Source organism: Pipra filicauda, unplaced genomic scaffold (assembly GCF_003945595.2).
Source record: "Pipra filicauda isolate LSUMZ 115617 unplaced genomic scaffold, ASM394559v2 scaffold83_size3615187_pilon, whole genome shotgun sequence".
Classification (NCBI taxonomy): domain Eukaryota; kingdom Metazoa; phylum Chordata; class Aves; order Passeriformes; family Pipridae; genus Pipra; species Pipra filicauda.
The window spans coordinates 2,898,406-2,920,757 of NW_024105020.1; the positions used below are offsets into that span (position 1 = coordinate 2,898,406).

Here is a 22,352-nt window from a genome sequence, read left to right on the forward strand (position 1 = left end):
ACCGTGAAAACAGAAGGTCTGAGCTGTGTAGGTAGGCACTAATTCAGCTGTTCATCTCCCTTTACACTCACATAAAAGCTCATGCCTATTACCCATCTCGGTCTCTGTCAGTCATTGCCATGCAAGCAGATTTTCCCACAACCAACACAAATCCCGCTTGAGCACATAAATTTACGTTGAGAATAGCGTTGCCTTTGAGATGATATTTAAGATCATCACAGAGAAAATGAAGGTCTGCTTGGTGCATCCAACCCTGCCATCAAATCTGCTTTTCTACCTTCCTTAAGAGGATTTCCCTCACGACCCAAGCTTCTAAACATTTCTCCAATATAGTCCTAAATTAAAAGGCCCTAGATCTGGGACTATTCCACCCAAAGGTTTAGATTTAAAAGAATCACCTTTTAGTTTGCATGCTAGAGAACTGCCCTCTATATTTGAATAAAATGTCTTTTATATTATCTTTTATATTGATTTCTAGGGCACTTACCCTTCAGCAAAATTAGTCCATTGTATCATTGTTTCTCTCTAAATAGAGTCAGAAGGATTCAAAATGTCAGCTCAGTCATAATGACTTATAAAAACTGGGTTTGGATTTTAAAAATGATGGGCAATGTCATGCATGTCATGCTGTAGGATTTCGTACCTCAAGAGAAGACTGCAGAAAAATGTTTGAGGGACATGGAGAAATACCATGCCAACATTGCAAAAGTTGTGATTGATTGCTGGTATTATTTTTCAAGAGTCACATGCTGGGGCAGTGCTGAAGGACAGCTGGGGTGACCCTGGAAATACATTTGGTTTAGTGCAGTTATAGTCAACCTTCTTGAAAACACAAATCTCATCCTTCATCTGAAGCAGAGTTAGAAGAGCAGCAGGGGCCCTGTTGAAAGGCAACCCACTAAGCCTTTTCAGCCAACTCTGTGGCCACACTAAAGCCAACGCTGACCAGACTGTCAGCTGCCAGAACCTGGGAAGGACCCCAGTGAGTGTCAGGGCATGAGCAGACTGCTTTTGCACTGTGAAACCACTGATTGCTTCCCAGCACTCCCTTGGGAATGAACAGATTATCTGTTCCTATTTTATATCTAGATAATAAGTCTTGTTTCAAAAAGCACTTTTTTTAGCTGAGCATGGAGGCCTGCAGGCTGCAGCTACACATCATCAGGTTAATTACACTTTATGCACCACAGGGGCCTGGCTAGTGGGGGATCTTGCTTCATTATTCATGCCTACATTTGTGCCTCACTTTTTTGCCAAGTTGTATCCTTATCCATAAAATCCCTAAACATGTCATACACATTGCTTTTGTAACAGCTCCAGCCCCCTCAGACTTCTGCTTTACTATCCCATACAAGAGGATAAGGGGAGGAGAAGAAGGAGGACTGGGGCAGAGATCCAGGGGAGATTCTTAGAGGAAACAGATTTTCCCACCCTTGATGCAGCTGGGGAGGAGAGGAGCAGGCACCTCGCACCTGGAAACGCTGAAGCAGCAGTCATGCTGCTTTCTGCACACTGTCACCTTTACAACAGCAGCTGTGTTGGTTTTTTAAGGCTCTGAAAGACAAGGAAGTGAGGCAGGAATTCCTCTTCAGTGCCCCAACAGTCTGCCCTTCACACATCTGCTGGCTTTACCTGCACCTTGAGCTGCACTTGCTTCCTCTCTATACAGTCACAAAAGAGGTAAATCATGAGATTAAGAATCAAAATGAACACAAGCAACCTGTAAGAAATGAAGATCTCTGGATAAATAGTGGGATAAATAAGTAGTAGGGTTGGGGTTTATGGTATGCTGATACTGCTGTCTCACTTTCAGGCTGATAAACAGTACTGTAAGATTGACAAGTCATGGGACACTGAAGAGTACTTACCATGAGACACAGAGATTTTATGCAGATTTATAAATTCAGAAAAAATTCCCATCTTAGACAAAGGAACAGGACCTCAAAGGCAGAGTTTTGTCAGCTTTGAAACACTTCACACATGTAAAGCCAAGCACGATAATGCTGTAAAACCAATCACTGAAGAAAACTAAACACATCCCAGTCCCTCTGTTCGTGTTACCACCATCTACAAATCAACCTATCCTGGTTGCCTATCCTGGCAACTCTGAAGGAGGAACCCACTAATTTTGAAAATGTCTGGTTCTCTCCGGAGGAAACATAGTTATATTCTTAAACACTGATTACCCTGAAGCAGTCCCTACAGTTGGGTCCCTTTAGTCCAACTACAGTAGTAACATGTCTGAGGTTATTAATGTGGGTAGGCATGAAGGAATATGCACACAAGGAAAGTCATAAAACTGAAGACATTAGCAAAATACAGCAAGGGGACAATGATCACCAAGTCTGGATGTAAATGAGGAAATTATGATTTCCTCACGAACTTTAAACACAAAAGGAATACCTCTGTGACAAAAAGAGCTGGAAATGTTAATACTACAGCCAACAATCCTGGTGAAAAGGGAGGATAAACTAAAGCAGTGCAGTTCAGTTGTGATTTTTGTTTGTTTGCTTATTTACTAATGAAGTAGCACCTCTGTTTATGTGTTTCTTTCACTCTCATTTCAGGTGGGATAATGCAGAAGCTAACAATATCCAGAACTACAACAAATTGGATACTGGCACAACACACAGCTATGTCAATAATGTGGATGCAAGAGCCAATTTTTATAAGAGAATTGGATATTGAGATCTCTGAATAACGATTAGTGTCACTGATTCATACTTTGCTTCTAATTAAAAACAACCTGGATTTCTCCCTCAGAAATAGTAAGAATGGGGGGGAGCAATGAAGCCAGAAACAAGTACAAGATTCCAACGGGGTTTTTTTTCAGCTAAGGCTAAAAAAGTAACTTAAAAGATAACACTGCTAATAATCCAAACTGCGACCTATCTCTTGCCATTTTTTAGCTTACTTCAGGAGAATATTCAGATTTTTCACCTGTGCCTGCAGTTTCTGAAGCAGCAGATTATTGTTGCATGAAAGTTATAACACTGCTTAACAAGATTTTATCTGCCTTGCATCTTATCTGCCAATACCTCTGTCTAACAGCAGTACAAAACAGCAGTGCAGGACGTACAGAGAGCTGTCCCTGCCCTGAGGTCTTCAAGATGCAGAGGTTTTCAAGACCCAGCTGGATAAACTACTGAGTAACCTAGTCAGCACTGGCCCTGCATTGAGCAGGAGATTGGACTAGAGACCTATGAGGTACCTGCCAACCCAAATTTTGTGATCATCTTATGTCAGTCTGTTCCCTGTACAAAAAGTCTGTTTGTTCCCTGCTTCATAAAGATCTACACAGAGCATTGACAAAGCTTCATTAATGAAAGGATGTGGACATATACTATGTTTGTGCACCCTGTTGGTTCAGGTTTTAGACTTGAGAAAATCTTTAGAGGATGTGTGCTTATACAGAGAAGGTTTGGGATAGCAGATTGACTGTATGACACTTGTGACCTTGGAAGAAATACCATTTCAGAAACATCCAAACAGAACATTTTAAGGAAATACAATTTCCTTTTTCATTAAAACTGTCAGGTTGTCAATTAAAGACATCTGAAAGCAGCTCTTGTACCTAAATCTTTTCCAGAAATAACAGGTACTATGTTCCCTTCTCTGTACTTGGGAAGCAGTTATTAGCTCTGCTTTAACTTAGGTAGTTTATCACACACTTCTGAAGCCCTGCACGATACCAAGCAAGCCTGTTCATTAACACATTCCCTCTGGAATACCCCGCAGTACTTTTGTGGGCTGTAGCATCAGTACTGTGCAATGAACAAAAGATCCACATCCCTATCCGTATCCATATCCATATCTGTATCCGTACACACACCATGTGGGATGGAACCGGCAGCGCGTCCTCTGCCAGAGGCTCACCAGCCTGCAGTGCCGTGGACCCGAACCCGAACCTGCTTGGTAAGGCTGAGCCATCCTGGCTCTGGTGCTCTGGAACTCCAATCCTGGCACAAGTCTTATTATTTGCTATCCACCAGCAACAAGATCCATTTGATCCAAGATCATCTTCTGGGCCCTAGTACTTGTGCCATCTCTTTCAAGCATGCCCTGCACATTGGGTGCACTACACACGCCCTTCAAAAGGGTTCAAATTCCAGCTTGTACTAAGCACCTCCCCGTGGGAACGTGATCAACACCTTGCAGAGACTGCAGTTCTAACATACTGCAGCACAAGACACTGTGCAGATGCTGGAAGGAAGGAGGGAGAGAGGAAGGGAGAGAGGGAGGGAAGAAAAGCATCATTCATTTATCTGCTTCACTTCTTCCATGCTATTATATTTCAGCTGAAATTTTAATTTCTGCCTTCAGCCTGCCTGTAGGGGCCATTACACTCTTCAATGCCACTGTAACCTATCCTTTTCCTTCTGTGCACCGTGCTTCCAGCTTTATCTCCCTGTACTGATATGTCTGTCTACTCCTTCGAACTCCTACTGGTGTTTACCCTTCTCTGCAAGCAGGCGGAAAGGATAAACAATTATTTTCAGCGACTGTATCCCTCTGATCTTCTCACAACATACAGTCATTAAGATTAACTCCTTTTCAGTGTGTCTAGTGTGGAGAGGCTCACAGTGCATTAAACCACAGAATTTAGGCTCGCTGGAATGAAAACTACTTTATCATTTGATACAGCAGCCGTAAATAAAACTACACACAGAGTAGTCTTTTACAAGCTTGCAGCCCGTAATTCCTAACTCGTGTCACAGTCATGCTTCAGGGGCTCCAGACTTCTAAAGTTTGCAATTTTAGAACAGGAAAAGCATCAACGTTCACATAAACTGCAGCTCTTAGGCTATTATTGTACATTTAGGATCAGGGAATATATATGAAGTGAGATAGCATGTTTCCTGGAAGACAAATTATACAACGTACCAAGATATGAATAACTCCTGTTACGTCCAAATGGAGAGTTTATGTACTTTTTAAGTTACAGGAGAGGCCAGATGAGAGATTCTTTGCTAAGGAACAAGCCTGAGATCTGGATAACCAAGTCATCCAAATGCCTGACACTCTCCGTGGATAGCCAGTCGATTCTCCTGTGACTACTAAGCAGAGGGCTTTTCAATTCCAGTTCTGTCCTTTATGCAGTGAAAGTGAAGTCCTGCATCATCACTGTAAACCTTTACTGTTAGCTGGGAAACATCCTCAACATCATTAGCTACCTCTATTCTACTCACTTCTCTGCTTATCTGACTTTATAAATAAAGTTCTCTTACAGCTAGCCATAAACTGCAGCAATCTAGTCACAAAATTAAAACACAGACAGCCTATAATTCATTTAATATTTTAGGCAACTATTAACAACATTGAATTTCCTATCTGTACACATACAATTCTTTAAGTGTCACCTCTGCCATTCATACCAGACAGGGTTAAGAATTTTCTTACATTTCATACACAAACTCTTAACTCAGAATTTAAAGTATTTATTTTATAGAATCTAAATCCAACCAGCACACCTTATGACTCAATTTCTTTCTGCTCCACAGGTTTCAGACGCCGTTTAATGACAAGCTCTCCGTTGCGTGTAAGAAAGGTGCCGGGTATTTCCTCTTCTGTTGGCAACCCGTAGGGTAGTTTCAGTGGCTTTATTCTACAGGCAAAAGAGTTTGCTTAGTGAAGTCCTGTGACTAGAAGAGAGTTACATTAAATATTCCAAATAAACAAATAATTAACAAACCTTATCAGATGTTTAATAACTTTCAGTTTGGAATTCACAGAAGGGATATTTTTGTGCAGTCTCGGCTGATGCGCCTACATAAAGGATAAAACAGGTTTTACAAATGCGTTGTCAAATCCCAAATCTCTGGTTCACTGAACTTTTCACACTATCAGTAAAAATATAAACCACAATTGCAAATGTAAGATTTAGAGAACCATCATGCATCATGAACATAAAAATGTGAAATCAAAACTGGATCAAACTTGATTCCAGTAAAATGATAATTTCAGCTTTATTCCCATTCCATTATCAATACATTTTTCTTCCAGCTGTTAAAAACACTATAAATGTAAATACAGTAATTTAGGAGCAAAACTGCTTGTTTCAGTTACATCTTAAATGGATCAAGCACACATTTTATTCTCTGTAATATAACACTGACTAGATGAATCTTTGCACAATGTGCAGCTAGCCTGAAAAGCTTGGATAAATGCATCTTTGACACAAACTCTTAGTCTTGGCCTTCAAAGCCTTTTCATTGATAAACGAGTCTTATTTGCCTTCCTGCAATATCTAAATAACATGACCCACAGAGAAAACTGAATTCAAAGTATTTACAAATCTATTTCTATGATTTTAGCAGAATTCTCAGGGTGAAGTTCTCCTCAGGCGTGCAGCACAATACCATAGAGGGATATTTTGAAAGCGCACTTGCCATGAACATTTCCCTCAGCTGCTATAAATGTAATTATGTTTTGTGACTGCAAAGTTGAGGTCCTTAAAAAAACAACCACCTTAATGCTCCATTTCTGATGTATACAACAAGTACAAAGAACAACAATCATACTTTATCCAGCCCAAGGTCACGTACTATCTTCTTTTCCCAATATGGGCGACCAATGACACTTTTTATTCTGGTAATAACGTGGATTTTGTGGGGCTGCTCAGGGTCACCTCCATACTTCTCATGATCTCCAGGCCGTGGCTGAAATACCTAGAATGAAAAGTTCACAAAACCAGAAGTTTTTTTCCTAAATATCTGATAATTATTATTATAGTCAGCTACTCTCTAAAACATACTTCAACCTTGGTAAATATTCTTACATGTTTTTCTTTTCAGGCAGTCAAAGTACCAACAAAGTGAAACAAAATTTTATAACATGAAGTCAAATATATCTTTATAGTGGTTTGCTGATAGTGACTCACAGAAACACATGGACAACACCGGACCAGCACGACACCTAATTCATGTGCATCTCCTCAGGGAGCCTGTGCTCAGCCTCTGCATGGCACATTTTTCCACAGGCTTAAAAATGCTTTTAAGGAAAAGTATGAACTGACACAAGATGGTATCTTGCAAAAATGTAAATGTAAAAATGTAAAGTGCAAGTCAAACTTCCCATCACTTTGGTTTAATTATTTATTGGACAAAATATTTCAGTTGGAAGGGACTTACCAACAATCATGTAGTCCATCTCCTGATCAGGGTGGACCAAAAGTTAAAACATTATTAAGGCATTGTCCAAATGCCTCTTAAACACTGTCAGGCTTGGGCAGCTGAACACCTCTCCAGAAAACCTGTTCCAGTGTTTGACCACCCTCCCAGTAAAGAAACGCTTCCTGATGTCCAGTCTGAACCTGCCCTGAACCTGGCAGCTCTAAGCCATTCCCATGCACACTGTCACTGGATCTCAAGGAGAGCAGCTCAGCACCTCCCTCTCGGCTTCCCCTCCTCAGGAAGCTGCAGAGAACAGTGAGGTCACCTCTGAGCCTCCTTCTCTCTGAACCAGACAAAGCCAGAGTCCTCAGCTGCTCCTCTCAGGACATGCCTTCCAGCCCTGTCACCAGCTTTGTTGCCCTCCTCTGGATGCATTCAAAGACCTTCATGTCCTTCTTAAATTGGAGGGCTCACACAAACTGCACACAGCACTGGAGATGAGGCTGCACCAATGCTGAATACAGCAGGATAATCACTGCCTTTGACTGTCTGGCTGTGCTGTGTTTGATGCCCTCCAGGATGGGGTTTGCCCCCCTGGCTGCCCGTGTTCCCTGCTGACTCCTGTTGAGTTGTCGCCCACCAGCTCCCCCAGATCCCTTTTTTCAGGACTGCTCTCCAGCCACTCCTGTCTCCATTTATACCTGTGCCCGGTATCACTTGGTACCAAGTGCAGTATCTGGCATTTATTCTTGCTAAATTTCACGCCACTGATGATTGTCCAATGTTCTAATCTGTCTAGATCTCTCTACAAACTTGCTAATTGTGCAATCAACTCCTGCATCCAGATCATTGATAAATATTTTGAACAGACCTGGCCCTAGAACTGAAGCCTGAGAAACATCGCTGTTGCCCTGTCACCAGTCAGATGCAACCCCATTCACTGCAACGCTCTGGGCTCTGAGTTCTTCACCCAGTGCACTGTGAACTCGCTCATCCCACAGAGTGTCTGGAAATCTGTCATACCGCAGCAAACACAAAATTTAGCAGGCTAACACCCGCTTTTTTCAGTTTCTCAATTACTGAAGCACATACCGAGTCTGGAATTCTCGACCTGGTAAAGAGACAGCGAGCCCAGGCTGGGGACACCATCCCCTCCATCCTCTTTCCCAGCAGCTGCAAAGAGAGGAGGGCACAACTCGTCTGCACTTTCCTTACAGCTCTGAATACTCGCAAACAGACGACGCAGCCACAAGCCCCATTCCCCGCGCAGATCCCTACACAGATCCCAATCTTCCTGGCGGCTGCGAGTCCCAGCTCAGATCCCCACCTGGATCCCCACCTTCTCAGTGGCTGCGTGCCCCAGCTCTAGCCCGGATCCCGCCTCAGATTCCCCCCGATCCCCATCTGGATCCCGCCCTAGATCGCCCCCGATCTCCACCTGGATCCCGCCCCAGATTTCCCCATCCTCACCCTCCCGGCTCCTGCGAGCCCCAGGCCCGCCCGGCCCGCCCCGGCGGCCATTTCGGTGCGCACCCCTCTTTCGGCCGGACACCAGCGCCGCGGCACTTGAGTTCCGAGCGGGCGGAAGGACAAGGGTGAGACACCGCCCCTCTCCATCCTCCCCCTCAGCTCCCTGCCCTTTCCCGGTAGTCTTCCCGGTCCCGGTCCATGTCGCGGTCGGGGGGCGATGGCACCGCCGCGCTGGAGCGGGCCGGGGCAGAGACGGTGAAGCGGGCGGTGGAGCTGGACGTGGCATCCCGGTTCCAGGAGTCGCTGGTGTGTTACCAGGAGGGCATCGATCTCCTGCTGCAGGTGGTGAAAGGTACCGGGCGAGGGGGCTCCCCGGCCTCAGGCGTCGGGGCGGTTCCAGGAACACTCGAGCTGTGTCGGGCGCAGAGGGCCGTCGACACACGGGGAAGAAGAGAGGGACAGCTGGCGGTGTCTCCCCAGGAGAGCGGGGCCAGGAAGTGCTGGGGAGAGTTTTTTAATGGCCCCTGTGGTTTTATGGGTTACAGCCACGAAGGATGAGGCAAAAAAGCACCGCTACCGGCAGAAGATCTCCGAGTACATGACCAGAGCCGAAGACATTAAAAAACACATCGAGAAAGAGAAACAAGGTATGTATAAAAATCTAAACGGAGGGTGCCAAGAGGATGGAGCCAGGCTCTTCTCAGTGGTGCCCAGCAATAGGACATGAGGCAATGGGCAGAAACCAATGCCCAGGAAGTTCCACCTGAATATGAGGAAGAACTTCTTTATTGTGTGAGTGACCAAGCACTGGAACAGGCTGTTCAGAGGGGTTGTGGAGTCTCCCTCGCTGGAGATAGTCAAGAACTGTCCGGACACAATCCTGGACCATGTGCTCTGGGATGACCCTGCTTGAGCAGGGAAGCTGGACCAGATGACCCACTGTGGTTCCTTCCAACCCAGCCCATTCTGTGATTCTGTGAGCTGTGATGTACCCGTTCGCTTTTAAATGTCTGTTCTTATGCAAATGTTTGATGGGTGAGGTGTTTTAACACAGAAATTATGTCCTGACCGTTACTTAAACAGAGACCTGCTTTCTTTTCAGATGGCAAATACCATAAGCAAATCAGGATAGAGGAAAACGCAACGGGTTTTGGCTATGAAAAGCTTTTCCATGAGTACCTTACTGAGGTTGTTTCTGAAGTTTGGGTGGAGGACCCGTACATTAGGCACGTTCATCAGGCAAGTAGATACTTGGTGTAACTAATACAGATGTAGCTACTAGAGACATTCCAAGTTACTAAATTAAATAAAACTTTTACAGTTGTATAACTTTCTACGATTCTGTGAGATGCTAATTAAGGGGCCGTGCAAAGTGAAAACAATCCACCTCCTCACTTCCTATGATGAGGTAAGTGTCTAGATTTTGGTTTCTACTGATGTGGCAGGTGATGCCACATGCAAAAAAAAAAAAAAAATATAGACTTGTTCTTACTTACCAGAACTTGTTAGACTCAGTCTCTGATGATTTCAGCAGAAAACTCAGACTTAATGTGATAGTTGAACATAAGTAATTTTGTAAGTTCAGAGTTTTCTGATAACTCTAACAAATTCTTGGTAAGCAGAGTCTTAAATCGAAAAGATGTTTCCGTGAAAGTTTTGTTGTGGAAAATGTCATCAAAAGCAAAGCGTCTACAGAGATATGGGGTTTTTTGCTGTTCCAACAGCTGTATTTAGTTGTCATTTTAGAGGCTTTAACGAGCTGTAATCTCTCAAACTAGCACTGCATTTATTTAAACTATTACTGCACTTATTTTTAATAGTAATTCATATCTAGTTGCAAAGGGCTGAGAGTAAGCTCCTCCTCCACATCCCTTAGCAAATGTACCTGTAATCTGTCTGCTCTTTATCCTGTCTTTGAAACTGCAAATCTACTTTGATTGTAAAAAGTTTTTGTTGGTGAGTTTAGGGAGAGGTGACCAGAAGTGAATATATATTAAAATAAAAAACAATCCAAACCCCACCACATTATTTTTATTTTTTACAGGGTAGTGGGAGGAGTCAGCAGATGAGTGGCTTGGAAGAAATACAACAGTCATTAAGGAATTATGGAGTAACACTGAATATTGAATTTTCGTCTTCAATACATGATCGAGAAATCAGGTGCGGGATATAAAAAATGAGCAAATTCCAGTTATTGGAAGTCAAACTATTTAACCCTAACTTTTGAGACAACTATTAATTACAGCTGTGGTTAACAAAGTAGAAGGCAGTGGCCCTCACTGGTTAAAATCAGCCTCCACAGTTTCATGTTGTCTAATTGTGAACATAATATTAGTTGTCTCTTTATGCTGTGTCTTCTGTGGTTGACACAGGTATCGGTGACAGTAGTTGTGATTGAAACAAGAAACTTGTGCATCATGTGGATGTAACTATTTTTTATTCAACATACTCATAGTATTCAAATTTGTGAATTTTTACAACAGATTCAACAATGGATGGATGATTAAGATTGGAAGGGGTCTTGATTATTTTAAGAAACCACAGGTAAAAATGCTTTGACCTCTTTAATTAACTTAGAATGAGCTCTTCTACAGTATTTGCTCACCATGTCAATTCTATTCATTTCTGCAGGGTCGTTTCAGCATCGGATACTGTGACTTTGACTTGCGACCTTGTCATGAAACAACAGTGGATGTCTTTCACACTAAACACACAAAGAAAATGTAATCAGATATGACTGCTTTTAATAAGTGTTTTCATAAGCATAAAAATGTAAGACTGGAAGACGTTGCTTGAGCCCAGCTGTCCACCCTCAGAAGCAACTCTTCCAAGTACTTAGTGCAGCATAGCTTTTATAATCTATAGGTTTAAGAATACTTGAGGCTTTTCAGTCTGAGAAAACACAACTGTAAATTCCTTCACTGTACTTCTTCTGTAATCTTAATTAATACAATCCATGTCTAAATTTTATCTTGATTTTGTAACAGACCCTCAATATTGTCTTTCAAAGGCCTCTTTACTGTCATTTCTATTTTTACTACTGATTCTGTCTTGAGCCAATTTTGGGGTTTATATCTGTAATTGACCACCTCAGAAACATTGGAAGCTGGGCTGCCACGTGTCCTCTTTTATAAGCAGTCTTATTTACTTCCTTTAATTCCTGTATTCTAGTCATGACTGATATTCTAGTGGGTTTTAGTCAATCTCGTAATACCTTATTTCACAGACTTTACTAGTAACCCCAAATTTAACATTCCATTTTCCAAGCCTCTTGCCTACAAGAGTTTTAGTGTTCAGTATACAGTCATTTTAGGGTTGTCTTACGTGTCTCTGCATGATGGATTTTGGACTAGGAAGGCTGCAAACAGCTGTATTCTCTTCCCTGTCACTCCTATATGTTCTTTTATTCCATGATGTATGGTCATATATCTGATTTCCATCCTTTGCATTAGGTGTGGAAAGGATGTATGATCTTCTCCCAGTCTTATTCTCTGACTTTAAAGTCCAATGACTGGCTACTCATGCCAGTCTCAACTGCATTTTTCCCTACTACTATGGTAGTCCCCTAAAAAAACCAAAATTTATTTTTAAGTTCTTCCAAAAGTTGGATACCCTGAGTAGCTCAGTTCGTCAGAGCATGGTGTTAATAACACATTGTGGGTTCAATCCCTGTACAGGCCATTCACTTAAGAGCTGGATTTGATGATCCTTGTGGGTCAGAGTATTCTGTGATTCTAAGGAATATGCTATTTGGAGTAAAGACAAAGGCTTTCCTTGTCATTCCTTCATCCTTTGGAAACCAGAAGGTATTACCTGAGCTGCTGCTTCTTTTTCTTCTTAAACAAGAGTTCTTTCTTAGCAAGAATTCACCAAAGTCATGTATTCTGACATGAAAAACAGGCAGTGGCCTCTTTTGCAGGTCCCATCAAAATCTTTTTAGCCTCAGGACTGATAGGTGCCTTATGCTTTCTGCTCCTGTAATACAGTAGGCCTCTGTATTCTAGTAGCATGTTTATAGGTGTATTCTATTATACTTTTCTTTCCTTAATGTGCTTTATTATTTTATTTTCTATCGTCTAATGCTGCTATTCTTTCCCTCTTGCCTATAACAACAAATCTATTCCACAGAAATCAAGAAGAAATGGAGCTGGTCTTTACCTTATTTTCTGGGTCACAATTTGCCAGTGATTTGCCTTCTTTATCCTTTCTCATAGTAATGTCTCAGCTTTGGAGTGTTACATCAGCAAAATGAGTAATATATGTGCCACAGAGCTGTGTGCTACTAGTTGTTCCCCCAGACATTCCATAGAAGCTCCTGGGCTTGCTGCTGTGATACTAGTTTTCTAGTCACTGTTGTGAATTTTATTCACTTGTGTATAATATATGCCTATTTTTAATGGGAATAAAAAATATTTTTTATTATTTGTAGTTTTAGTCATCTGTTTGACTTCTTCGCTGCATAGAGTAATTCAAGGAAGCTGGGTAATGCCTCATGGATCCAGCCGTGTTTGGGAGAAGGCTCACTGTAAATACAGTAAGCTGCCCAAATGTGAAGCTTTGTGTCTTTTAACCTAGTTCAGCAATTTTAAACATACAGAGGCAAAATAAGGAGCTTTTTCTTCTAATTCAACTATAATTCACTAGCTAAGACTACAGCTTTCCTTGCAGATCCCACGGATATGCAGTATCTGTACACATGTAAGCCTTTAGTGACGTACCACTTGGTGCTGCACTGCAATTTTTACTTATAAGCCCTTTATCGCTGAACAGTTCCTTGTGCTGTCAGTAGGAACACCATGTGTGAAGAGCAGTGGGCATCAAGGAATGGAAAAAACCCAACAAACTACCAGAGAAATCTGAGAGTACAGTTCTGCAATAAGACTCCAAGCCATATCCTTCTGTATTGCTGCTCACACTGATGCAGTCAGATCATCACCTGGATTGTGCAGCCAGAACTGTCCCCCCTGGCATCATCTGTGGAGATGAACTTAAGCCACCTTCCCTGCTGGGCTCGGCCGAGTGTCACTCAGCCCTACCACCAGTCCCAGCTGATGGCTGGATTCACCCCCATTGACTGCACTCCTTAACTAAAGGTAGGTCACTTCTGCCGTGTAATTTCCTCCTCATGAGAGCCGATCAACCAGTCATCTTTTAAAGGTGTCAGTGGGGAAGTAACATAGTAACACCTTACAGGCCTTTGCAGGCATCACTTCTTAACTATTTGCAGCTGTCTCATCTGGGCAGCATTATTTAATTAACTGCTGCTGTTCTGACCTGATCAAAATTGCATTCCAGTTATTCCGTGACAGAATGCGGTGCTATGACTTCGATTCCCATGTTCTGCATGGCCTGGCAGGACTGCAGACTGATCCCTGCTGAAACCCCCCTGGTGCCACTCAGAAAGGTAAGGGACAGTTTGAAATCCTTACTGGAGCTTCAGCTGAGGGTTTTCTGTATGGACACTGGAAATCAGTGTGTCCTTACAGACCTACTTGTAAGTCTTCTAACTCTTTGTCCAATAGTTATGCTAACTTTTCATCCAACTTTCCCTTCATGCCACAGGCTCAGAAATGTGATTAGGACAGGCCCAAGAACATAAACATCATTGCTCCTTTACTTTCTTGAGGCCAGACTGATCCTTATTTATCTTGACCTATTAATAGCAAGATTGTTTGTTGCCTAACTGGTACTGGCATTTCTCAATCCACTTTATATCCACCTCTGTTTTTCCTGCAGTTTCCTTATATACAGAAGTAGTAAATGGTATTGGTACTTCAGGGCAACACATAAATCATCTAGTAACAAGCTCTTTGTAACTATCTGTCTCATTTCTGGATACCATGGTTTCGTTTAAAGTCCTACCAGCCTGGTTAACCTTCTGGGAAAAGACTTAGGTAAATTGAGTTGTGCCTATATATTGTGCTGAATGGAATTTACCTTGATGTGCTCACACCTTGACAGGGTGAATTTATGGCTTTTTTGCTTGATGAACCTCCCACTTCAAATTTAACTAACTCTACTATTCAAGAGCAGTTTGGTGAAGAAAGAGTTGTGTAATATAAAGGTACATAAACTCTGTGACTACCTCATTTGGAGACTTCAGATCAGTGGAGTCTGTCACTGCTGCACTGGGTTCTCTCCTAAAACTGTAGTAATAAAGTGCTTCTGTTCTGACCTAATCAAAATTGCATTTTGCTTATTCACAACAGCAGTGAAATATATCTTGAGCCTTTCTTTCATAATTTTACTTTATATTGAACTATTATTTAACATTAAAATTGTCATTTTCAGTTCACTATTGTCTCTTACTAGAAAATTTTCTCCTAGGTTGTAACATAAGGAAACCTGTTTCTCCCAGATCTGTACTTGCTACTGTATCTCCTAAAGTTTAGCTTAGATACCAGTACCCAAGGCAGCAGGGACTCCCAGCTTCCTGCCGGGCAGTGTAGGAACAAAGGAGGCACAGCTCTCCTGCCCTCATCACACAACCCCCCCCACTGAATTTCCTAATCCTTTGCCTGCTCTTGCACATGCATGGACAAAAAAGCCCTAATCCAGGGTGGAACTGTCAAAGTGATTCATTACACAGCAGTGAGTTCAGCATACATACCATGCTTGTACAGTGGAGGCACAGTGGCACCAGAATTCTGCAAGAAAGGACTTTCAACCAGGAACCAGGGGACATCCGTCTCCACACAGTTCAGGGGCTGAGACACAGCCTTTGGACTACAATCCCCAAGGAACAGGGTGCAGGCTGGGGCATCCAGTGCAGCAGCAAAGCACCGGTTTTCACCTACCCCATCCCATCTCTGCCAGCCATTTGTACCTCCTCTCCTACAGGGCCAATTTGGGATGCCCCCACCATTTTCTGTGATTTAAGCAGCAATGATGTCTTGTCAGCAGTGGCTTACATCCTACAGTTTGGGAACATCGGGTGCAGGCAGTGTGAAATTTAATTGTAATATTAAACAAAAGCACAAGATTGAACAGTTTGACTAGTAAGAGAAAAATTCAGCTTTAATTTTGTTTTTAATACATTAAATAAAAAAGCAACAGAAGTTTAACTTACATTTTCAAAATGCAAGTCACATTAGCATTATCATATTCTCACATAGTAGATTCCACCTGCTGTGCAACTCGTCATCTTGTGGGCACACTCTTAGCAATGTTGTCACTAGTGTTGTGGTTTCGTTTGGGCAAAACTTACTGCCAGTAAGGCTCTTGACCAGTTTGCTGTACAGTGCTGGTGGCAGCCACTGCTCCGGCAGATCAATGTTACAGACTTCAATCCTTCCATGCTTTACATCCATATTTACTTTAATGTCAAGAACAGAATCTTTATAGGCCATGTTAAGACAAGTGCTAACGCTGAACTTTGGTGTCTTTCCGTACACCCACTCCCAGGTTTGTAGTTCTTTAGTTTTATTATTAATTCCAGGAAGCAGAGTCTCATCAGCTGGGTTTATTAAGGTGATATGATGATCTATTTGGTGTTGTGTAGCATATTCCTTAGCAATGGCATCCAGGAGCATCTCAGAAGTTAAACTAGGATCCTCTTCAAAGAGATTTTTCACCGAGGCAGGCACACTAGGAGTGGCATTGCTCTTTAGCCCTTTATAAGGACTTTTTAGCACAGAAGATAAAACAAACTTATCTGCATTACAGAGTAAGGTACAGTGGTGATAAGCACTTGTCCCTCCCAGCTTTGCAGCAGTACCTGAGATTTTGTAGTGCCTATCTAGCAAGATGTCATATCTGTCAGTGACATGTATGTCTAACTGGGGGCGCAAGGCTTTCAGTGCCTTAACAACCAGTTTCAGGTTTTCCATTCGCTCGTATTTTTTTCTAGTTGTGAAGAAAGTCAAATTGATATTACCGAGGTCATGGTAAACTGTCCCTCCTCCACTTCTTCTCCTGGCTAGTTTTATATTTTTTTGCCTCAACAGCCTGAGGTTGCATTCTTGCCAGGGATTCTGATGTCTCCCTATTACCACAGCAGGGGAGTTTCTCCAAAGGAAAAGGACCTGTCGCTTCTCTAAATCCATGTGGTCGTGGATCCAGTCTTCCACAGCTAGATTTTGGTAAACGTCATTAGAAACAGACTGGATAATGAGGGCTTCACTGGCTGTGCTCCTGAAGCCAGCTTTTGGAGTCCTGAGGACGCAGGACAGCCGAAAGCAGTTCTTTAACGATGGCTGGAGTACCATGTTTTTAATAATTGGACAGCGGATGGAAGGAATATCCACTCTGCTAAAGCTGGATGCGGCAGAAATGAAATGCTAGAGGCAGGCATGACGCAGTCATGCTCCTCCCACGGCAGCATGCCAGTTCCAAGGCATGGTACTCCTCCGGGTGATGCCGCTCAGGCCCTATCGGGAGCTTCCTGAAAACATCCGGGGGTGTCAGAGTAGCTGCTCCTCGCAGTCCCTGGTGCCTAAAAGACCAAAGGAAGAGACGGAATGTGTATTTTCCCCTCACTCAACAGAGCCTTCCTAATGCGGTTTTACTTCGCGTAGTCTAGCTTTGTTAGGGGTTTTTTGGCTTTTTTTTCCCGCGGGGCTCCTGGCGCGGTGTCCCCTCGGCCCCGGCGGCTGCTCCGAGGCGCTGCGCCCCTCGCCCGCCGCCGCCCCCGCGTCCCGCCGGCCACCCCTGCGCTACTCACGGCGGGGAACGCAGCCCCTGCTCCCGCGGGCTCCTTGGAGCCGGTGGCCTCCGGAGCGCCTTCCGCTTCCCGGGTGAGAGGTGCTGGGGGCGGGCGCTGCCCCGCCGTGGAGCTGGGGAAGGGATGAGGGCGGAGAGCTGTAAGCGGGCTCCTGCCGCTCAGGGACTGCTGATGTCCTGCCTGTCGCAGCGCAGCCATGGCACTGTGCAGTGGGAGGCAGCTGGGAAAAAGCGGGAATGATCGGGTCACAGAATCACTGAATGGGAAAGGTTGGAAGGGACCACACTGGGTCACCTGGACCAACCTCCCTGCTCAGGCAGGGTCATCCTAGAGCACGTGGTACAGGATTGTGCCCAGACGGGTCTGAATATCTGAGCGAGGGAGACTCCACAACCTCTCCGGGCAATCTGTTTCAGTGCACAGTCACCCATACAATAAAGAAATTCTTCCCCATATTCAGGCGGAATTTTCTGTGCATCAGTTTCTGCCTGTTGCCTCTTGTCCTATTGCTGGGCACCACTGAGAAGAGCCTGGCTCCATCCTCTTGGCATCCTCCCTTCAGATACTTACAGGCATTGTCAGTAATACTTACAGGGTCATGCCAACAAGAGGCCAGTGCACAACGGATAAAATGGATGATTCTTCTTGCAAGACCCAGCTGCGCAATTTCTCTCCACGGGTTGTTGTGGGTGCTAGCAGCTTTCACGGGTTCACAAGGAGGCTGAAGGATTTAATACAAATGTATAGAGGCTTGTGAAATACGCAGAAACTCTCCATGGGATTTAGGAAGATATGGAAACTAAATGTTGATAGTGTAATTCATTAACAAGCTGGAAGTGATCAAAAACTAAGTAACTGTAGATGTATTTCACGCAGCAAGTTGTCTCCAGATTTGCATTGGTTTAAGCCATTCTTAAAGTCTACCAGACCTTAACTATCAAGAGCTCTTGTCTGTATTTAAGCATACACTGTGGGACAATGTTCAATGCTAGCTGAACTTTTTTAACTGCAGTAGTATCCCTATGGGCAAATATGTGTTGTATATCTCTTTCTGGTGTATGTGTATTTATAAAGGATACATTGCATGCTTTTGTCTTCCTCTCTGCCTTAATATAGGAGTACCAAGACATGAAGGAACTGGAGAGAGAAAAGTTGATACAGTGGGTTGTGAGAATTCACATAGGCTATCCCTCTTGAACAGGTAGTTAGGGCTAAGTAATTTTTCTTTTTTCTAGTTTTGGGAATAGATGACTTTCAAATGCCAAATTGATATTCAGGTGAAACAGTGAGATTACTTGAGGAAGCAGTTTGGCTTTGGATGTGTAACTGGGTGCTCCTGTATTTGCTTTTCTAGTAAAGAAAACTGTTTATGATGTGGCCTGAATTGCCTTAACCTTCTAGTTGAACGAACAGTATCAGAACAACTATATTCCCTGAAAGGTGAAGGAGAAAAGAAGGTGGATAAGGATGAATAACTTCCAAGATTAAAGACATAAGTTTGGGGTTATTTCCTACTGAAGGACTGATTAATTAAGAGCATGACAGTCCTTACCAAACACTTAAAAGGGCTGTGTGGGTGTAGTAGGGCAAATAAAAAGTAAGAAACCATCACCACATGTGTGCTGGAGGTGATTAGTGGGAGAAACAGACTCTAAAAGAATCTTGATTTAATGTTTGTCCCAGCACTTGGAACATTGTATTGTCATATTAAAAAAAAAAAAAAAGTTGTGAATTATTCTAAGTGATTTGCAATAGACATAACTTCTTGCTAAATTAGACTGGTGATAACTTTTCACTGGGGTGAGCTATTCAGTAATGCACAGGGCAAAAGGCATGTGTACTTCTGAATATTGGAAAATCAACTTTGGAAGTAGTTGGCAAAATGCAGAAGTGAACCCGTACACTGTGACACTGGTCAGAAGTAGGGAAATGCATCTTGTAAGACTTCTGATGTTACAAAAAACCAAACAAAATGTGGGACCATTTGTTTCCATTTTGGCAATTGATTCTTGGAAATTTGCAATGTGTCATTTTGCCACAAGGTGACACTAAAAACCTACTTTGAGCTGTTACACTACGTGTTTTTCTAGTTAAAAAATGTTTCCATAGTTAGAAGCACAATGTGCTAAAAAAAAGTAAAGTGTGCAGAATACTAGGTGGACAGGTAAAAACATCAAGGGTCTGTTTCTGATATGCTGAAGGGTAAATACACATGAACAATAAATGCCTTTCCCAAAAAGTGGCTATTGTTGAAGACAAACCCAGCAAGATAATTGTAAATATTCTGACAATAAGCAAAAAATACGAATTTCTAAATGCACACCATGATTTATTTATTTATTTCTTCTGGATTGGACTTTTAAATACATTTTTTATGTCTCAACTACTAGTGTATAAATCACATCTACAAAATACAGCAATTGTTATTTTTGCTTTTGAAAACAATCCTGTGTATGAATTTCATTTCTTCTTTGATCAAGAATGTGTTGTTTGGTATACAAAAAGCACAGTAACTGCTGTGCACAACATTAACCCGCATAAACATGGAAGAGAGAACTCACCATATGTCTCTTAGAGGATACCTTAGACATACCAGAGCAAAACTAATTAAAAATGTCTAATTTCACACCTAAAATGAACTTTCATAAAGAATAATTTTTTATTCTTCATAATAAAATTCTTATTATTCTTCATAATTAAAGTTATGAAAACCTGAAATGCTCTTTTCGCATCTCTTTTGGAGATAAACATGATAATGCAGAGTCTCTGATGGTCTCCACCATACCAAAATCCAAAAGAAAGACTTACAATAAATCCAGAATGGGGTGAGGAAAAGAAAGACACTTGTTTCTCTTGCTCTTTTTCTGGAAGTTAAAATCTTCCAATTTCTTCTCTTTGGGTGAGGATTGTATTTCTGAGGTGTTACTCACACCTAATATCTGAAAAGGTGAGCTCTGTTCATGAGTGCTTTATAGTGGTTGCTTGCCAAAACCCCCCATCATTCACCTGACACTGTCTGCAGAATATAAAACCTGTTCTAGTGGCTAACAGGGAAGAGAGTGCGTTTCATCGGATTTCTCAGCTTGACTTTGGGACGACCTAAGGCAGCCTCTTTCCAAGACTCTTTATATCCATGCCCGACAGAAGCAGGCAATAGGAGTCAGAGGACTCACATGGTCCCCTTACCCTTTTCACATCACTTTCTTCAAAGGCACCAATCTTCCTGTCCCTGTCTGTGCTATTCCAAGAAGAGATATGCAGCTAGAGGTACTGTAAATAAGAACTGCTATCTTGGACATAAGAAGATGTAAGAAGTAGTCTCTCTCATATGATTTTGTTGATGGAATAAAGAAAAGCACAATTAGCCTTGTAATACCCTGACATTTTAACTTTACAATGTCTGCAAACCAGTTAATATGTCAATCCTGGCATTAAAAATGGGGAATGAGTTCAGACTGGTGTTTTATCATACGTGTGAAGCTAATGCTTGACACTGTCAAGAAACAAGTGTGATGTTAAGGGTGATATTTATTCTGGAAGATACAACTGGCACATAATCTTACAAATACATATGCAGATTAGATGGGTTTTGGATACAAGATAAGATTTAACTAAAAGAAGGCTATTTTCACAATATTAAATCAGTCTTATCTAGCACTTGTTTTGTTCTTGTCAAGCCAGAGAGATTGTATTGCAATTGCTGGAGTTTTCATCTGTAAACGTGTCTCCTTGGATATTAGTTTCTGAAAGAGATGAACCTAATTAGAGCAGAGGTGTTCAGCTGAGCTGCCTGAGCTCACAGTCAGTCCCAGTTGATCAGCTGTGGCAGTTTCAGAATACCCATCTCTCTCCTGGGGCTGGATTAACGAGACCTGGCTGCTTGGCTTTGTCTCTGAAGTCTTCTGACCTGTAAGCATTGCTTGTGCTGCCTTTCCCTGCCTTCCTCTGAGGCTTTCACATTAATCACGGATGAGGCCTACGCCACTTGTGTGCAGATGGGAGGTTTGTGTTAAAGGTGCTCTAAAACTGAAGAATTCCACTCAAACCAACAATGGGAGGTGGTATTGCCCAAGAATGCCAATTTATTATGCCCACCCACCTCCCTGTTTCCATCTCCAAATAGCCATTAAGAATTGAAGTATTATTTGAGGAAGTCATCTTTTTATCTGTCAAGGTGTGGAGAAAATGTTGTGTCACTTAAGGAGAAGCTTAGCTTAACTCCCTCCCCCAACGAAAAAGCCATTCAAAAAGGTATAGCAGCAACTGGTCACTCAGTATTCGTTTGTACTTAAAACCAAAAAGAAATATGAACACCTTTTCTTGACTTTAGTAATGTTTATTGAGGAACTGTGCTCTAAGTCATAAACTTGATACTGAAAGTTGAATTTTCATAGATAAGAGTTATTCAAAAACCTCCCAAGATGAAACCAAGTAGAGAAATAATTAAAATTTCTTTGAAGGGAGTGTTTATAAATATTTATATAAGAATTAATGGGGAAAATGCTTTTACTGATAACTTTGTACAAGATTTTACAATGCATCTTTTTTTTAAATAATTTTTAGGATTTTTTCTAACCTCTGATTTTGTTTTGCCTCTAGAATTTCAGTCAGATACACCTGTGGGGAAAACGAGGATTATGATAATCTTTGAAAGCAAGATTTAAGAGCATAAAAGTGCAGAGACTGCATGCCTGCTGCACACAGCTGTTTAGGTAAGATGTTATGCTGGTACTGTACCAGAAGTTGGTATGTTCATCACAGCTGCTTGGCTTCTGTCCCATAGAACCCCGGCTCAAGGAAAACACAGAGTTATGGATGGGTCAGAAGGAACCTTAAGGACCATTTAGTTCCAACCCCTGGCCGTGGGCAGGGACACCTTCCACTAGGTCAGGTTGCTCAGAGCTCCATCCAGCCTGGTCTTGAACACTTCCAGGGATGGGGAGTCCACAGCCTCTCTGGGCAACCTGTTCCAGTGTTTCACCACCCTCACAGTCAAGAATTTCTTCCTAATATCTAATCTAAACCTGCTCTCCTTCAGTTTTAGGTCATTCCCCCTTGTCCTATCACTACATGCACTTGTGAAAAGTCCCTCCCCATTTCTCTTGTTG

At 42.4% G+C, this 22,352-nt stretch overlaps 4 protein-coding genes across 7 annotated transcripts; 2 read left to right on the top strand and 2 right to left on the bottom strand.

Moving 5' to 3' along the window:
- Positions 1-718: 718 nt before the first annotated feature.
- On the top strand, positions 719-2,688 carry LOC120325126 (lysozyme g-like; the record flags this gene model as incomplete). Its single annotated transcript, XM_039390550.1, has 2 exons — positions 719-807; positions 2,568-2,688. Coding segments are annotated over 2 exons (210 nt in total), but the record flags the coding sequence as incomplete, so codon positions are not given.
- A 2,103-nt stretch (positions 2,689-4,791) lies between these two features.
- Positions 4,792-8,767, bottom strand: MRPL30 (mitochondrial ribosomal protein L30). Of its 2 annotated transcripts, none has more exons than XM_027718134.2 (5): positions 8,646-8,767; positions 8,205-8,285; positions 6,522-6,668; positions 5,693-5,766; positions 4,792-5,605 (listed from the first exon to the last, which is right to left on the bottom strand). In XM_027718134.2, the coding sequence occupies exons 1-5, from the start codon at positions 8,727-8,729 to the stop codon at positions 5,473-5,475; spliced, it is 519 nt and encodes a 172-aa protein (XP_027573935.1). In that variant the 5' UTR covers positions 8,730-8,767; the 3' UTR covers positions 4,792-5,472. The 2 variants fall into 2 exon arrangements, with proteins under 2 accessions (XP_027573935.1, XP_027573936.1); XM_027718135.2 differs by lacking the exon at positions 8,646-8,767 and adding an exon at positions 8,583-8,635 and having other exon boundaries at positions 4,892-5,605.
- A 4-nt stretch (positions 8,768-8,771) lies between these two features.
- On the top strand, positions 8,772-14,824 carry MITD1 (microtubule interacting and trafficking domain containing 1). Of its 3 annotated transcripts, XR_003540184.2 has the most exons (8): positions 8,772-8,934; positions 9,128-9,229; positions 9,685-9,821; positions 9,904-9,990; positions 10,627-10,742; positions 11,066-11,126; positions 11,214-13,675; positions 13,878-14,824. XR_003540184.2 is itself a non-coding variant. In XM_027718131.2 (7 exons), the coding sequence occupies exons 1-7, from the start codon at positions 8,781-8,783 to the stop codon at positions 11,307-11,309; spliced, it is 753 nt and encodes a 250-aa protein (XP_027573932.1). In that variant the 5' UTR covers positions 8,772-8,780; the 3' UTR covers positions 11,310-14,824. The 3 variants fall into 3 exon arrangements, 2 of the variants coding, with proteins under 2 accessions (XP_027573932.1, XP_039246504.1); XM_027718131.2 differs by having other exon boundaries at positions 11,214-14,824; XM_039390570.1 differs by lacking the exon at positions 9,904-9,990 and having other exon boundaries at positions 11,214-14,824.
- Positions 14,825-15,595: 771 nt separating this feature from the next.
- Positions 15,596-17,301, bottom strand: LIPT1 (lipoyltransferase 1). Its single transcript, XM_027718170.2, has 2 exons — positions 17,245-17,301; positions 15,596-17,016 (listed from the first exon to the last, which is right to left on the bottom strand). Exon 2 carries the CDS (start codon positions 16,787-16,789, stop codon positions 15,668-15,670), a length of 1,122 nt encoding a protein of 373 aa, XP_027573971.1. The 5' UTR covers positions 16,790-17,016; positions 17,245-17,301; the 3' UTR covers positions 15,596-15,667.
- Between the last annotated feature and the right edge of the window lie 5,051 nt (positions 17,302-22,352).

Excerpts from the sequence above, each read along its gene's own strand:
- MRPL30 (XM_027718134.2), bottom strand. The coding sequence starts at position 8,729 with ATGGAGAGGGGCGGTGTCTCACCCTTGTCCTTCCGCCCGCTCGGAACT. Across the intron at positions 8,286-8,645 it reads GGTGTCCGGCCGAAAGAGGG|CTGCTGGGAAAGAGGATGGA; the intron begins GTGCGCACCGAA and ends CTCTCTTTGCAG. Across the intron at positions 5,767-6,521 it reads GTGACCTTGGGCTGGATAAA|GCGCATCAGCCGAGACTGCA; the intron begins GTATGATTGTTG and ends TCCTTTATGTAG.
- MITD1 (XM_027718131.2), top strand. The coding sequence starts at position 8,781 with ATGTCGCGGTCGGGGGGCGATGGCACCGCCGCGCTGGAGCGGGCCGGG. Across the intron at positions 9,230-9,684 it reads CATCGAGAAAGAGAAACAAG|ATGGCAAATACCATAAGCAA; the intron begins GTATGTATAAAA and ends CTTTCTTTTCAG. Across the intron at positions 10,743-11,065 it reads ATACATGATCGAGAAATCAG|ATTCAACAATGGATGGATGA; the intron begins GTGCGGGATATA and ends TTTTTACAACAG.
- LIPT1 (XM_027718170.2), bottom strand. The coding sequence starts at position 16,789 with ATGGTACTCCAGCCATCGTTAAAGAACTGCTTTCGGCTGTCCTGCGTC.